The following is a 16,366-nucleotide window of genomic DNA, read 5'->3' on the forward strand; positions in this document are numbered from 1 at the left end:
TTTGTCATTTACTTTTTACGACAAATAATGGCTAATTTTCGATGCGATTTTAACCAATACAGCATTAATCCTTAACCAATTAAATACCTTGAATACATTGTTCATTTAATATAGATCTATATGGCCCTTTACACCGTATGATTTAAGTGAATATTTTCGAAGATATTACAGATTAAAAAATTGCGGGACGTAGCGTTTGCGGCGGTACCGGCCGGCCGCCCGGCTATCTATTTTATACCCGTGCGAAGCCGGAGCGGGCCGCTATGTTTTTATATACAACGTTCACAGTTTTTCTGTAGTGTATTTCTATTTAGTATATTGCACTCGTGCGAAGCCGGGGCGGGTCGCTAGTTATAATTATAATTAAAATAATTATTTATAACAATATGCAATGAACATTGAACACGTTTATTTCATAAAAACGTAAATAAAATTTAAAGTAGTAGCCTAGTTTTTAGAAATGTTGACCTACTTAATAAAACGTAGATATATTATGATTCCACCTATGAACTTCTTGTTTTTTTTTATAGGTAAGTATTAATTACCTTTGCAATTAAAGTCGCATGTCTGGTTGCACGACGTTATAACAATCCATTTGGTAAAAACAAATAAATTCATCAATCAATCACTTTTATCTTTGGATTATTTATAACTAATTCGTTGATTTAGGTACAATATGGAGAGCTTAATGGAGAGAATTAAAATCGAGCATTATCGCATTTAAAAATAGCTGGTGAGAGTATCAAGTATGATTTGATCTTGCCTGGTCTTATACTACATATTAGCTGCCCACTCGGGCTCCACCCGGGTAGTGGTTTAGTTTTTATTTTATAGCCTTTCATCTTAATTTAAGCGGAGACAAATCCAATGAACCAAATGTCATTATGATAATAATAGGTATATATGTATGGCGCAGGAAAAAATGAATGATTTCGCCGTTTACAAACCGCGTTATCAGTTAACAAAGGCGCAGAAATTGAAACACTGAAAAGCTCGCGGGCAAAAACAAGTACATTTCCATGCAAAAACAAGTATTTCCATGACTTTTGTGATATCCTAGGACATAGAAACCTATCATAAAAATCCGTTCCGTAGGTACTTTTCGCATGAAAGAGTAACAAACTTTCGTGTTTGTGTTGCGTTGAAAGTAAGAATACCTAGGAAGTATGATTTGTAAAAAAATAATACTTCTTTTATTTTATGAGGGATACCTACGTAATAAGAGGATGATAGATATCATATTCTAAATATGTATTTAGTTTTATTTATCCATAACACTTTCGAAATCACTTTACTCTATCATCCATCAAAATATGGACAGGACAGTTGTTTTTGTCTCTTTTTTATCATTGTAATTATTGTTCACGCGATTACGAGCGTACATAATTGTTATCAAAATCTATGATGTCAGAAGAGGGTCTGCAAATCTTTTACTAATTATCACTTTATCAACTTTTTTTAAAACTATAAATACTTTGTATCATAAAATATGTGCGGCACAGTTTTAAAAATCCAGCCTTTAGGCTGGTCCTTAGGTTTTCAAATCATACATTTTTCTGGAAAGGGCATAAAAAATGTTGTCTTTTACGGCAATTATTATGCTCTTTGCAGCCGTTTCTGCTCTACCAGCAGAGCTTCCTCATCCCAGTGATTTAGCTGATGTATTAAGCGAGGAAGCATTTGAGGACTACCTGGATAAGTGGCTTGAACTAGAAGAACAAAGATGGCTTAATGACACAAACATATTCAATAGCCCTAGTGCCCGAAGTGGTAAGTACAGTGAACTGACGAGATACAAATGTTTAAAATACATGTGTATGTCTTACTGTATCTATGAGATGCATAATGCTCTTATGAAAAAATATTTTTATAGGATGCACATTCCGTGTCCGAAATGATTTTGGTCAACCCCAGCCAGTATTCATCAATAGAAGAACAAACACTTACCTTACCCCAAATGGAAATTCGGGTCAAGTTCGTTTAAATGCTGGTGATGATGTCATTGTTTCTTGTGTTGGTTCAGGACGCCAAATTCGTCACCCTAACATCCAATCAACTGTTGCAACCGCTGTAAGATTTATTTCAATTATTTGTATTGAAACTATTAATCATTTTCACTGACTCACTAATTTTTATAATATCATTTTAGACTGCAAGATGTGTCCGAGATAATCTAGTCTCAGGTTCAGGATGGCTTAATGGAAATCGTGCTTTTGGTCAACTGACTTGCAATAGCAATTCTAATCATGAAGCCGTTCAAACTAACGATAGATGCATCAATAATAATGTTGTTATCAGGTAATTAAGAAGAAAATCTAAATCGTAATTAAGGCTAAATCGAGGAAAATTACTTAAAATGACTGCATTTTAAATTATTTTACGTCCTATGATAGATATATAAGTAATATTGCACGCCTCATAAGCGAAGCGTTGAGGTGGGTACTACTGTCACTTCGCGCAAAACATCTGATTTTTCAAACTTAAAATGTCTTTATGTATCATACATTGCACTTGTAAGATAATACATACACACATATATTAAGAAAAAACACTATTTTTAACGTTCATGATATTTTTGATATCATTTTTGTTATTTAAACTAGTTAAAAAACAGTTTAAAAAAGTTCTGTCTTGGACGTCCGTGTGTCTGTATGTGCGGATCCTTTTTCTTGTTAACACGATAGCGACCGAAATACTTTACTAATCGAGTCTTTTTGCACGCCTCATAAGCGAAGCGTTGAGGTGGGTACTACTGTCACTTCGCGCAAAACATCTGGGGCCTTAGACAAAGTAACAATTACAAAACGATAACGAAGTTAGAAATCGCAAAAATGTATGGGATTGACATTAGATAGACCACGTGATCTAACGCGGCGTATGTCAATCCCATACATTTTTGCGATTTCTAACTTCGTTATCGTTTTGTAATTGTTACTTTGTCTACAGGCCCTGATTTTTCAAACTTAAAATGTCTTTATGTACCATACATTGCACTTGTAAGATAATACATACACACACATATTAAGAAAAAACACTATTTTTAACGTTCATGATATTTTTGATGTCATTTTTGTTATTTAAACTAGTTAAAAAACAGTTTAAAAAAGTTCTGTCTTGGACGTCCGTGTGTCTGTATGTGCGGATCCTTTTTCTTGTTAACACGATAGCGACCGAAATACTTTACTAATCGAGTCTTTTTTTTTCTCTTACGCTTGAGTATGCTCAGGAATAGAACCCTTTCATTTTACAGGGTCTGATTCGATGTGGTTTAATTGTTATTAAATAAACAAAAATAATAATTAATAAATATTTATTAAAAAAAAAATATTAGGCGTGCACTTTTGGATTTTCCAAATTATTTTTTTCTCTTATAAGGTGGGTACACACGTACGTACTTGCTAGTCGAGCAAGTTTCTTCGAACAAAGCTATAGCACAGACATTCTTGAACTCGCGTCTACACGTAAAAGCTTGCGCGAAGATCATGTTCAGTGTGCGTTGAAACTCTTCGAGCAATGGACGATACGTTGTTGTGTTTGGTGGGAATCGCCTGCTACATTTACTCTCGGGGAAAACTGACGCGAAAAAGGCGTCGACGTTGGGTAAGGCCAATGTTACAAAAAAGAGAACGGCACAGTCATGTTAATTTGATAAAAGAGCTAGAACCTAAAGAGTTTCGTAACTATTTACGGATGAGATACTATTTATTTATATACACTCTTCTCGATACATGTTTATAAATTGTTCTACAAAATCACGAGTAAACGCTCGAAAGTCCGACATTTCAGCTGCGTACGCACAATCTTTTCGATTAATCACTCGCTCACGATTGACATGCTCGAAGTCGCAGCTACACGTACAAACAAGATTGCTTCGAACATCGAGCAAAAATTATGGAGGTTTGAATCTTGCTCGAATCGAAGTTGTTGGATTGAAATGGTTGGCTTCGAGCATTTGTATTGAGACTTGCATGGTACACACGTTCGTACTTGCTCGAGATCGAGCAAGTTTATCGAGCATGTGCGTACGTGTGTACCCACTATTACGCTTGAGTATGCTCAGGAATAGAACCCTTTCATTTTTCAGGGTCTGATTCGTTGTGGTTTAATTGTTATTAAATAAACAAAAATAATAATTAATTAACATTTATTAAAAAAAAATTATGAGGCGTGCACTTTTGGATTTTCCAAATTATTTTCAATATTTAAAATTGCCTTTTCCAGAGTTGGCTTCAGAGTCAATAACGTTTTCCATCCACTTTACTGGGCATGCTATGACAGAAATCGGTATGAAGTTTTATATGTGTGGTATACTCAAAACCCTTCAAATGCTGTTCATCAAACTGGGGTTAATAGACCCAACTGGGCAGGTAATTATTATGGCGACATTTATTTTTTATAAATAAGTATCATATTAAAAAGAAACACTGTACACTAAACTCACTGATGGCAAGGCAAATGGAATCCTCTTCATTCTTTATGTTTACTTTATAATAAGAAAATATTAAATATTTGACCATAATTTTTCATGTGGCATTTTTAGCTGGTGGTTTCTTCCCGGGTATCGACATTAACAACATCTACACTCAGAACAGCCAAAAGCAGGCTATTGCTAGAGTAGTCGGTAATAACTTGGCGAATAGATACGTCACAAGTACACAGTTCCTCGCTCGTGGACACTTAATAGCCAAAAGTGACCAAGTATTCGCCACTGGACAGCGTGCAACATTCTACTTCATTAATGCTGCTCCTCAATGGCAACCATTTAACGCAGGCAACTGGAACAATCTTGAACAAGTAAATTTTGTCTTATTTGTTTTATAAAAATATTATGTAGGGCAAAAAAGATAGGCCTTACAAGAAATTAGTACGTATCATAAGGATTAGATAGTGTAGGTAATCCTGACGATACTTATTAGAATTTTACATACTTATCATATCAATCGTATTGAATCTTTTCGTCGAAAAAACTTTCACATAATATGTTTACACTTTTTCTCAGCACATATTAAAATAATAACTAGCATTATACTATTATTATATAGCTAACAGGATACTAATTATCATAATATGTATTACTAACAGGATCTCCGTGCCCGTATTGGAGCTGCTGGTTACAACTGTATGATCTACACCGGCACCTTTGGCGTGGCCCAACTTCGTGATGCATCTGGCCGTTTTGTTGACATTTACCTGGATAACACAAATAACCGCCGCCGTGTCCCTGTGCCGCTTTACTTCTACAAGGTATGAAAACTGCATATTAATGATTCAACATAATTCACACTTCGGTACTTTTTAGGAAAATTTTGAAAGATCGATTAGATTAGGTACTTATGAAACACAAAGGATTTTAAATAACAAATGTATTCCTACAGGTCGCTTACGACTCATCCAGACGTTTGGGAACAGCATTTATAAGCATCAACAATCCTCACTTGACTGCCTCGGAGGCCCGCGCACTGCAGTTCTGCACAGACCGATGCAGAAACAACAACGCCTTCAGTTGGCTCAGGTGGAGGCCCGACCGCATCGACCAGGGTTATAGTTTCTGCTGCACAGTCGCTGATTTCAGGAGACGCATTAACCATTTACCTTCTTTCACCGTGAACGGCCTTCTCTCATAAACTTGTGAAAAATGTGGACGGAAATAATTATTTTATAACTGTTATTAATTTTAATACTCCTGTATATATTTATATTGTGAATAATAAATCAGTGCAAACTAAACAATGGATTTTATTTAATTGGATACGATATTATATAATATCATGAAGTGTGGAAACGAGTCACTTGTTCGCTAATTAATTTAAGAAAAAAAATAGAGATGTTTAAATCTTGTTTAATCTTGTGTAGGTATCTAAGGTATAAATTCCTCGTAAAGTGACTCGGTAAAGAAATATAGTAAACTTATTGACATAAATTTTACCTTAAAACATAAAAATATTTTAGATTAACTTGTGATAAAGTGAAAAAGTTGTGTAAAAAGTGATTCGCTAATATTAAAATTATGAACAGTAAATGCTCTACCTATATTGACCTATCAATAGGCCACCTATGAACCCAACTCAGACCCCGGATTTCTTCTAATTTTTCCGTTTTATATTATGCCTTTTACGCTTACTAATTATAAAGCCACTGACTTTCAAGATTTATTTATTTATTTATTTTATTTAAAAAACATCACATGCCATTACAGGACAATGCCCACACAATGCCCAATGCGACACAGATACAATTTTATTTTACAAAAGAAACTTATCTAACTTAAATACTAAATTAAAATTACATACATATCTTAACATAGACATAGAAAAATTTAAAGAACTTACTAACAATAACAGATTAACTGCAATATCACCCTTGCGAATTCACTCGTAGGACAATGAAATAAGTCCGCTCTTTCGTGCGCTTCATTTATTATGCGGATTTATACTTTTCAAAATTTACACTTATGCCCCTTTTATGTACCTACTTATTATAATGGATAGCCCATAGGCTTACCGAGATATAATAAAATAGACTAACTATACTCTAAGTGTGTTCCGCGGAACCCTAGGGTTCCGTGATACCTTTGTCGGGGTTCCGCAAGAATTTAGAAAAAAAAAATCAAAACTAACTGCTAGATACATTGTACCCTAAAGCGCGTCACACACGGTGAAGATACTACATATTATAATATTTTATCTTAAGATACTTGTATCTTAAGATGTACAGTACATGTACAGTATCTTAAGATAAAATATTATAGTATCTTCACCGTGTGTGACGCGCTTAGAGTATATATATTACAGTAGTATAGAGCGCGTGTATTGCACAAATTGCTTAGTGCATATCGTAGGCAGATGAGCTATAGATACTATATAGATGTGTGTGTGACCAATAGGGATGGGTAGGTATCAATTGCGTGTTGAGCTATCGATAAGTTATGTAAATAAATATGTAACATAAGTTATGTTCATTATGTTATTAAAGGAGAAATGTATGAATAAAATATAAATATGTAATTTTACATTTGCTTACCAACTGAATAAAGTGTGTTTATTCCATTTGAATATTTCTTGTATTAATTATTATAAGTACTTAAAAAAATGTGTTTGATTGGAATATCAGAAAAACGTGTGGACTTACCTACTTTAAATATCTAATAAAGTTAATAAAATAAAAGATCAGGTTTAGTGCATTTTTTTTTAATAATAAATCAAACAATATTACATTCGCATTCATAATATTAGAAAGTCTATCATACAAAACACACCACAAATTTATTTATAATACATTTTTAAAAGAGTTAAATAAATAATTTGTTAAAATATAGTTCTTCTAGTAAACTTTATATCGAGTACAGCGTTGGTCAGGTCACATCACTACGATCACGTGGCGGCAGTGAGGCGCGCGAGCGAGACTGCGCGTGTCCGCCTCCCACCCCTCCTTCACCCCCGCGATGCTAGATTTATTTTCATAAAAATAAGTATAACAATCGACTTACTGATGAAATGTGATACTGGATTTCAATTTTGTGTATTTTCTAGTATCGTTTTTGCAAGATAGAACTGCACATTTCACCATGTTTATTCGTAAATAAGAAAAAAATTCCAGAGCAACGCACTTCGACAGCACTCAACCACGACTACGAGTAAGGGTAATATATTATGTTCTGTGACTACGAGCGCTCGCGGCGGGAACGTCGTGTTGTTCCCACCTGTGCCTACTGTTCCCACTTGGTTGTTCGCACTCTATAGATACTATATATACTCTAAGATTGTACCTATCTGTTACATTGTACTTTTATTATGCTGATTAATAAAGAATACACTTATAAAAACAATTGTTTTATTGTAGGGTTCTATCAAGTATTTTGCTTCCCAAAAGGGTTCCGTCATTAAAAAAGTTTGAGAACCACTGAAATAGAGTACCTACTTACTCGCTAAAGATGTAAAAATCGTTAATTCATTACACACAAATCTTTCAGTAATACCTACCTAATCCTAACAAATATAATAAACGAGAAAGTAACTCTGTCTATCAGCCCCCCTAGTCAAGTGGCTTTCTGTTAGCGTAGCGTTCAATAGAATAGACTACGAATGTATGAGATTGACGTAACCTGTAGATACGTTTATCTACAGCCTACGTCAATCTCATACATTCGTAGTCTATTCTATTGAACGCTACGCTAACAGAAAGCCACTTGACTAGGGGGGCTGTATAATATTCGTGTTCTTTTCGCCTATTGCTAGAGTAGTTCAAAAGCAGGCCATTGCTAGAGTTGAACACTGAACCGATTTGGAAACATATTAATGTACCTAGAGAGAGTAGCTTGAGACTTGAGAAAAAACATGGCAAGCATTATCCCGGAAATCCCACGTGAACGGTAATAATTATTATGCGGATTTTAATTAAATTAGCTTATATTAATTAAATTAGAACTCTTAAATGTATTAGATAGGTAGGACCTTGGTAAGTTGGTAGGACTCTACTCACTATAGCGTATTATGCGTACTCTCGTTATATCATACCACACTATGACCGTAACAGGACGGCACCGGCGACAGTAAAGAGTACGAGAGCATATATCAATGATCGGCAAATGTGTCGCGGAGCGTTGCGTCGCGTAGTGACGCCTAGTGCCACACATAGTGCGGTCATATCTTTACTCTATAATGGTCTTAGATAATGGTAGCTGTATAGTGCTGTATATATTATATTATATTATACAAAGTCTTAGATCATTAAGTAATGGATGGAGCACGCTGGCAAATGTTCTAACTAAACTTTCTGCCGGTTTTGGTGCGGGGAGGGTAACTCACACTTTGAAACACTATCACACATTCACAAAAATAATTTGTGTCTTTACAAACTCAAACTATTACAAAATGGACAGACTAGCATGTTTTTGCACACATACATCGATTACACAGAAAAATCTCTATACATATACGTAATAATACAATCGCTCTAAAGGGATGTAACCATATCGATATTACAAAAATAATAATTTTGTTGAAATTAGAAATAACATTAATATTATATTCATAAAAAATACTACACAGGTCATTTGTAACGTTTTCATCATTATTATATGCATACGAAAAAACAATAAAACGCCATTTTATTTGTATTTGAATAATTATGTATTTATTCAACACATCACATATTATAATATTCAATAAAATAAATATCGGTCCAGAAATTTTTATTATTTCTGTACCGAGGTGTCCATTCTGATTTTCTCCCACAGCATTCAATCCACCTTAGCCTTAAAGCAGTATTTTTTGTAAATCTGAAATATACGCAATATTCGTACATACATATAAATAAAGTAGCTGCTCCGCGCGGTTTCACCCCCGTGGCTCCACTCCTGTTGGTCGTAGCGTTATATACCTTCCTCGATAAATGGGCTATCTAACACCGAAAGAATTTTTCAAATCGGACCAGTAGTTCCCGAGAATAGCGCGTTCAAACAAACAAACAAACAAACAAACTCTGCAGCTTTATAATATTAGTATAGATTACATAATAGAATAATTACAAGATTAACATTACAAAAAAAACGGCTAAATGCGAGTCGGACTCGCGCACGAAGGGTTCCGTACCATTAAAATGTTCTGCCAGTTAAAAGTAACCGAGCGTAAATTTTAATAAATATATACAAGACTTACAAAATAAACATTATACTCCTTTTTATGCAGTTGTGTAAAATTTTAATATAATAAAGATTAATTCTCATCTCATTTCAAATTATACTTAGAAAAATATTTTTTTATCGACGTTCAAGTTAAAAGCAGTCCGTCACTAAGAAAGTCGTAAAAATTAACGACCTTTTAAGCGACGAGTTTTTAAATTCAACTCTATCACTAAGTTCATAAAGATTAAATTTGAATTTCTCTTCAAGATAGTCTCGCTACATCACTTTATAGTCTCGTGGGGAGTGCGGTTCAATATCGCGTTCTAAATTCAACTTTATCGCTTAGTTCATAAAGATTAAATTTGTATATTTTCTCTTCAAGATAGTCTCGCTACATCACTTTATAGTCTCGTGGGGAGTGCGGTTCAATATCGCGTTCTAAATTCAACTTTATCGCTTAGTTCATAAAGATTAAATTTGTATATTTTCTTTCCATGATAGTCTCGTGAGGCCGCATCAATGATCGAGTACACACATGACTCGATTATTTGTCTTGATCATATCGCTAAACGATACATTGACGATTATTAGAAATTGCATTTAATTAGAAATGTACGTTAAAAAAATAAAAAAATATACACAAATGAAAGGTTATTCCATCTTTTTTAATATTCGACATGTTTGAATTGCTTCTGCAAGACTTGACAGTGCAAAACGGCATTTTTAGCGGAGCACTCGCAGACGTCCTTTCGATGTTTTACGAATACGCAGAGTGTTCGTAATCGATTACGCAAGTAGTTTTTATGAAAGCATAAGATTTTTCGATTCGAATAATCTTATACCTCGGCAAAAGGGGAAACGCCTGCGTGTGTTATCCATTACTTAATGATCTAAGTACAAAGTACTCTGTGGTAGCACCATGTTAGCACCTCAGGTTAGCACTGTCATGAAATGTCAATGTCAATATCCGTTTTTCCGTTTTCGTTATCATCAATCGTCAAAATGTACGCGAAGTGGTATTGTTTTTAATTAAATATCTTTATTTACGTTTCAATTTAACACTATTTCAGTGATTTTTTAAACGCAACCTCTTACGGCTTTTACGTTTTTCTGTAAACTCTTGGTAGAAGTCTCAATTTAAAATGGAAGAGCTGAAACCTGTTAACCCTGAGGACCTCCAACTGCTCAAGGAACGGATGAAACTAATAGCAGATGCTGATCCAGCACAATACCATAATGATTATTCATTAAAGAGATATTTACGAGCTTTTAAAACGGTTGACAATTCTTTTCAGGTAGGATTATATTTCACACCGTATGTTAGTGCTTTATTAAATTACATACGCTTAGGGTAAACGACGTCATAGGCATTAAACGCCTATTTTTAATATTTTCTATTCTCTAATGATATTAGTGTTGTATTTTTCATAATTTCATAGAAACATTTTATACAGTGTAATAATGTAATATCTGATATCACTTAAAGATTTTGCTTTGCAGGCAATATTAAAAACAAATAAATGGAGGGCTGAGTATGGTGTAGCACAGCTTCATGAGGATAAAGAGCTCATTGAAAAATACAAAGATAAGGCTAGAGTACTAAGACACAGGGATATTGTTGGACGTCCAATTGTTTACATTCCTGCTAAAAACCACAGTTCTAATGATAGAAGTATAGATGACTTGACTAAGTTTATTGTTTATTGTTTGGTAAGTTTTTCATCTTAAAACCTATTATAAAACTGCAAGAAATATAGTATTATATCTTAATACTCGCAGTATATAAACAATTTTGAAAATGAATATATATACCTACTAGCTTTCCGCCCGCGGCTTCGCCCGCTTTGTCTAAAACATAATAAATTATATACTAAAACCTTCCTCTTGAATCACTTTAACTATTAAAAAAAACCGCATCAAAATCCGTTGTGTAGTTTAAAGATTTAAGCATACATAGGGACATAGGGACAGACTACAGAGAAAGCGACTTTGTTTTATACTATGTAGTGATATGATATTTTTAAGTAATTGTAGAATTATATAATAAATAGTTGTAGAATCCAAATTTGTTTTCATAAATTTAAAATTCCATAGTAAAAAAATTTAGAGTCTTAAAATAAAAACATAAATACAACAAGATGATAAACTCTTTCACAGGAAGACGCCAGTAAAAAGTGTTTCGAAGAAGTTGTCGACAACCTATGTATTGTGTTTGACTTAAACAACTTTACACTCTCCTGTATGGACTATCAGGTGCTAAAGAACCTTATATGGCTTCTTAGTAGGCACTATCCAGAGAGACTTGGTGTTTGTCTCATAATTAATGCTCCCACATTCTTCTCTGGCTGTTGGGCAGTTATAAAAGGATGGTAAGATGGTTTACTTATCTATACTTATATTATAAAGCGAGTCTGTTTATTTGTTTGTTTGTTTGAACACACTAATCTCAGGAACTACTGGCCCGATTTAAAAATTCTTTCAGTGTTAGATAGTCTATTTTTTGAGGAAGGCATAGGCTATATTATATCATCACGCTAAGACCAATAAGAGCACAGCAATGCAGGTAAAACCGCGTGGCACAGCTAGTTAATAATAATAATCATAGAAACAGAAAAAAATAATAGAACACAACTTTATTTTCATGCTGCTCTCTCAGCTGATATTAAACTTACCAAATTACTGTAAATACAGTAATAATATTGATATCTATAAGGGATAGGCATGAAAATTGATGAGTTAAAGCTAGATTGAAGAAGTAAAATGTTAATATACTTAGATAAGTACAGTAATAATTTAGTTAAGAATTTATTTTAATATTTAAATTACAATTTCAGGCTTGATGAAAACACTGCAGGTAAAGTGACCTTTGTAAATTCTGAGATGGATTTATGTCAGTATCTGATACCAGATATCTTGCCTACTGATATGTAGAAATAACATTACATCACTTAGAATAAATGCTATTAAATGTTTATATAAATATAATATTATATATCTGTGCCTCCAGTGAATAAGGGAATAACTCAAAAACAGCACTTTTCAGGAGAGACAAAAAACTATATATCAATACTAAATCTTTATTAATTCAAAATTTTAAGCTTGTATGGGTAAGATATGATGTTAGACTATATTTTTACATATGAACACATATTGTAACAACCCCATAAATATACTTTTTTCGTGTTTTTTTGTAGTTGTGGCCTTATGAACGAGTACTTCATGGAATAACTCAATGTATTCACATAACTTTTTTTTTACTCTTTGCAATATAACGACTTATGCCCTTATGCACTATGTTCATAATCGCACAACACGACTTATATTATTGCCAGTTTTGGTTTTATAGAAATGGTGTGACTTATTATGCTTGAAATTTGTGTACTTTATGACTCAATTGAGGCATTTTAGTGGAAAAACTATGCACGTAGCTTGAAAAACGAATGAAATCAACGGGTTTTTTTATCGTTATTAGATAATAAAAACAAAACAACATTTAGGTATTTATGCATTTAACCCTAGAAGTCCAATCTACGTAAATTTGACGTATGAACTCTTCTATATTTACCATCGAATCGCTGCAAAATCCAGAACCAACTTATTAGCCGTCGAGACCTAGCAGTACATAGTTGGCTCATCCAGGTAAATTCCGCCATTTGGTTGTAAAGAGGATGTTGTGCGTCATTTTGACGTATAATTGGGCTTTTCGTAACTTTTAAAATTGTTTCAAATTTTTATTTTGTGATTTATTTGAATAATTTTTTTCCAAGTCACGTTTCACATGATATCTATAGTATTATACTATAGATTGAGTATAAAATGTGATCCAGACAACTTTTATACTAGGACGAAAAACCTTCAATTTTAGTAAATGACGATTATTGTCCTCCGCTGGATTTGGACTTCAAGCAAAGGGATTGGGTGGCTGAAGATGTTGTCCGGAGTAAAACCGAATATGTTATGGGGTTTTGTTACCCATGTATAATGAAAGTCGTAGATTGTAAAATAAACCTTTAAAGCTTCACGCGTCCTACGTACATTATTTGCTCGTAACTAAATCAGTATGTTATAGTAGGACGCGTGAGAGATTAATCGATCTTTCAATAATACAGTACTATGTTGTTAATGCTATACAATGTTACACCAGTCACCACAATGAGTCTAGTCTGTACAGGTTAGCAGGAGACAATCATTGAGTATTGGTATTAAATACGTATCAACTGTGTATTGCGTTTTGCGTATTAACTATTGTCCTAGTGAAAATTAATCGTCGAATCAATTTAAAATTCGATCAAGTGCGTTCCGTTTCGGAACGCCACAGATAGTAAAATATAGATAATAAAAGTGGCAACGCCACAATGTCATGGTGGTACACATTGAGGATACAAGCACTATAAAGAGAGAAGATAAGCACGAAAACGCGATATTTTACGGCATGATATAGAATTTTAGCAATTTCTATATCATATAATATCAAAATAATGTAGATAAATAAAGAAAATACAATGAGCCGCAAAGATTTTATGAAAAAATTAAGCACAGATTTGAAGGTGCCTTGGATTTTCTATATCATATAATATCAAAATAATGTAGATAAATAAAGAAAATACAATGAGCCGCAAAGATTTTATGAAAAAATTAAGCACAGATTTGAAGGTGCCTTGGATGCAAATACGACTTGTGGCACGCACTTTGAAGAGACTCTACGTGACAAAAGCCCAATTTTTTCAAAATATGTGGTACCAGAGTATCCATAAAATGTTTACGAAAATGCAGGACCAAAGAAGTATCGATATTGCGGATTTTTTTCCTATAAAAAAGGCAAATTACCAAAGCACAGTGGCTAAAACGCTATATATGCGGAGAAAACAATATTCATAATTGTCAAGACTGGTTATATAAATACTTTTTTTTATGCGACTATTATAGACTATAGTATTATTGTCTTGATTATTGTAGTTAGATAATTTTTAAAAAAAAAGATTAAAAACGAGTTATTTTTTAAAAACTTACCCAATTATAAGAAGAAAATATAAGTTTAACATATTTTTTGTTGGCATTTTTTAGATGATTCAATTATCGTTCTGTATTTATATAAACAAAGAGTATAATATCATTAAATGCACTTAATGTGTTAACTGTATTTTTAATATCTATTGCATAAGTTAATTTCCATAGAAATATATTAGTATCTCAAGTTAACTGATAAATACCTTTTTTAAAAAATATAAAGATTTGTTGTTGCAGATTTATTGAAAAAACGATTTAAAAATAATAAGGAATAGTGTGTGTTGTTTCCGTGCAGTATTCAATTAATAGACCAATAGCAACACGGCATTAATGTCAAACTGTCTCATGTCGTCACTTGAACCAATGACACTAAAAGAGTTGTTCCTTTATGCTCATGTTAGAAAAATGACACAAATGCGTTTATACTAAAATAGTGTTAGGACTGATGGAACAAAATGAATTAAGTCTTTATTCAAAAAGTATAACTACACATACGTCTTTGTGTTCGTGGGTTCTTTTGACTCGAGACGAATAGTTCCTTTGCGATTGCCTAAAATGATGGATAAGGTAACTTATACCGTTAATCACACCCTACTTATACCGTTTGGGTCATTCGAAAAAATGGGTTAGGACGCAGCTAGAGATATGACCTTTTGATATGTTGTGTATTTTGACGAGCTGAATCCAATGGTGCAATAAAAACCAAAGGGAATAACTCGTCTTACTCCCTTATTCACTGGAGGCACAGATATTTCATAACTAGTCACAAGTGTCAGATAAACTTTATGTAAAATACTTCTTGCCATTCCAATAACCAAAATTACTTGATTAAGGATCAAACTACAGTAAAAGTTCCTTATTCGCGGGTAATAGGTTCCGTAAATGTGCCGCGAATAGAGAAACCGTGAATAAGGAATGGTAATTTGTATGGGGTTATAGGGAATACGTTCTTAGGTGACGAAATAAAAAAGCAATTACATAAAGAAAACAGTTTAATTTAACCAAACATATTTATTAATTACCATTTAATTAGGTATTATCTTCAGGTTTAGGCAATTGCTTGTCACTTTTTACTCGTTTTTCATTTTTTTTAGTCGACATTATAAATTCGTAGTTGTAGTTCAAGCGTTTACTAAGGATAACGAATGGTTTTTATTTAGGTAAATACATATATGTATGTACCGATGTACCGATTCGATCCGCGAATAACGAATTTTAGGCCGCGAATACAGGATTTAGGTCGCATTTTTTCCATCCGCGAATAGTGAAACCGCGAATGAAGGAAGCGCGAATAAGGAACTTTTACTGTACTACTTTATGTAATGTTGTTTTATAAAGGTAATTAATAATATTAACCTTTCAGCGGTCGCACCCTTGCGCCGAACACAAGCAGTCGCGCGCGGTCTGTGATTCCGCAAATTTAAGTGTCTCGTTTGGGAAAACAAATGAATATTTCGACTTATTGTATAGCACATGATTAAAAAGAGGTCTTAAACATGTGAAATGAAATAAAAACAACTTAATTACTCATTACTTCTTTTATTTGTACTTAATAGAACAAAGGTCTATAAAAACTCAACATTTTTGACTCTGGGTGGAAATCACCGTTATAAATCAACATTAAACAAAACAAAATGGAATTTTCTTTTTTACAATTAACAACTTATAAACTTGACTATAATTATCTTAGAAATAAATCACATTCATCATCAATTGGCAATGTGTAATAGGAACTCT

At 33.3% G+C, this 16,366-nt stretch overlaps 2 protein-coding genes across 2 annotated transcripts; both read left to right on the forward strand.

Moving 5' to 3' along the window:
• The first annotated feature begins 1,583 nt into the window (after window positions 1–1,583).
• On the forward strand, window positions 1,584–5,624 carry LOC149902295 (salivary endonuclease-like). Its single transcript, XM_090109879.1, has 7 exons — window positions 1,584–1,770; window positions 1,874–2,070; window positions 2,150–2,298; window positions 4,222–4,367; window positions 4,541–4,794; window positions 5,083–5,244; window positions 5,376–5,624. The coding sequence occupies exons 1-7, from the start codon at window positions 1,599–1,601 to the stop codon at window positions 5,622–5,624; spliced, it is 1,329 nt and encodes a 442-aa protein (XP_089966005.1). The 5' UTR covers window positions 1,584–1,598.
• Window positions 5,625–10,587: 4,963 nt separating this feature from the next.
• LOC149902296 (uncharacterized) lies at window positions 10,588–15,467 on the forward strand. Its single transcript, XM_090110135.1, has 5 exons — window positions 10,588–10,917; window positions 11,123–11,332; window positions 11,780–11,991; window positions 12,457–12,613; window positions 15,378–15,467. Exons 1-4 carry the CDS (start codon window positions 10,765–10,767, stop codon window positions 12,551–12,553), a joined length of 672 nt encoding a protein of 223 aa, XP_089966261.1. The 5' UTR covers window positions 10,588–10,764; the 3' UTR covers window positions 12,554–12,613; window positions 15,378–15,467.
• Window positions 15,468–16,366: the final 899 nt, after the last annotated feature.

This window comes from Colias eurytheme, chromosome 15 (genome assembly GCF_061535395.1).
Source record: "Colias eurytheme isolate Ceu_HAF_F1 chromosome 15, ilColEury1 Martin Lab GWU primary, whole genome shotgun sequence".
NCBI lineage: Eukaryota > Metazoa > Arthropoda > Insecta > Lepidoptera > Pieridae > Colias > Colias eurytheme.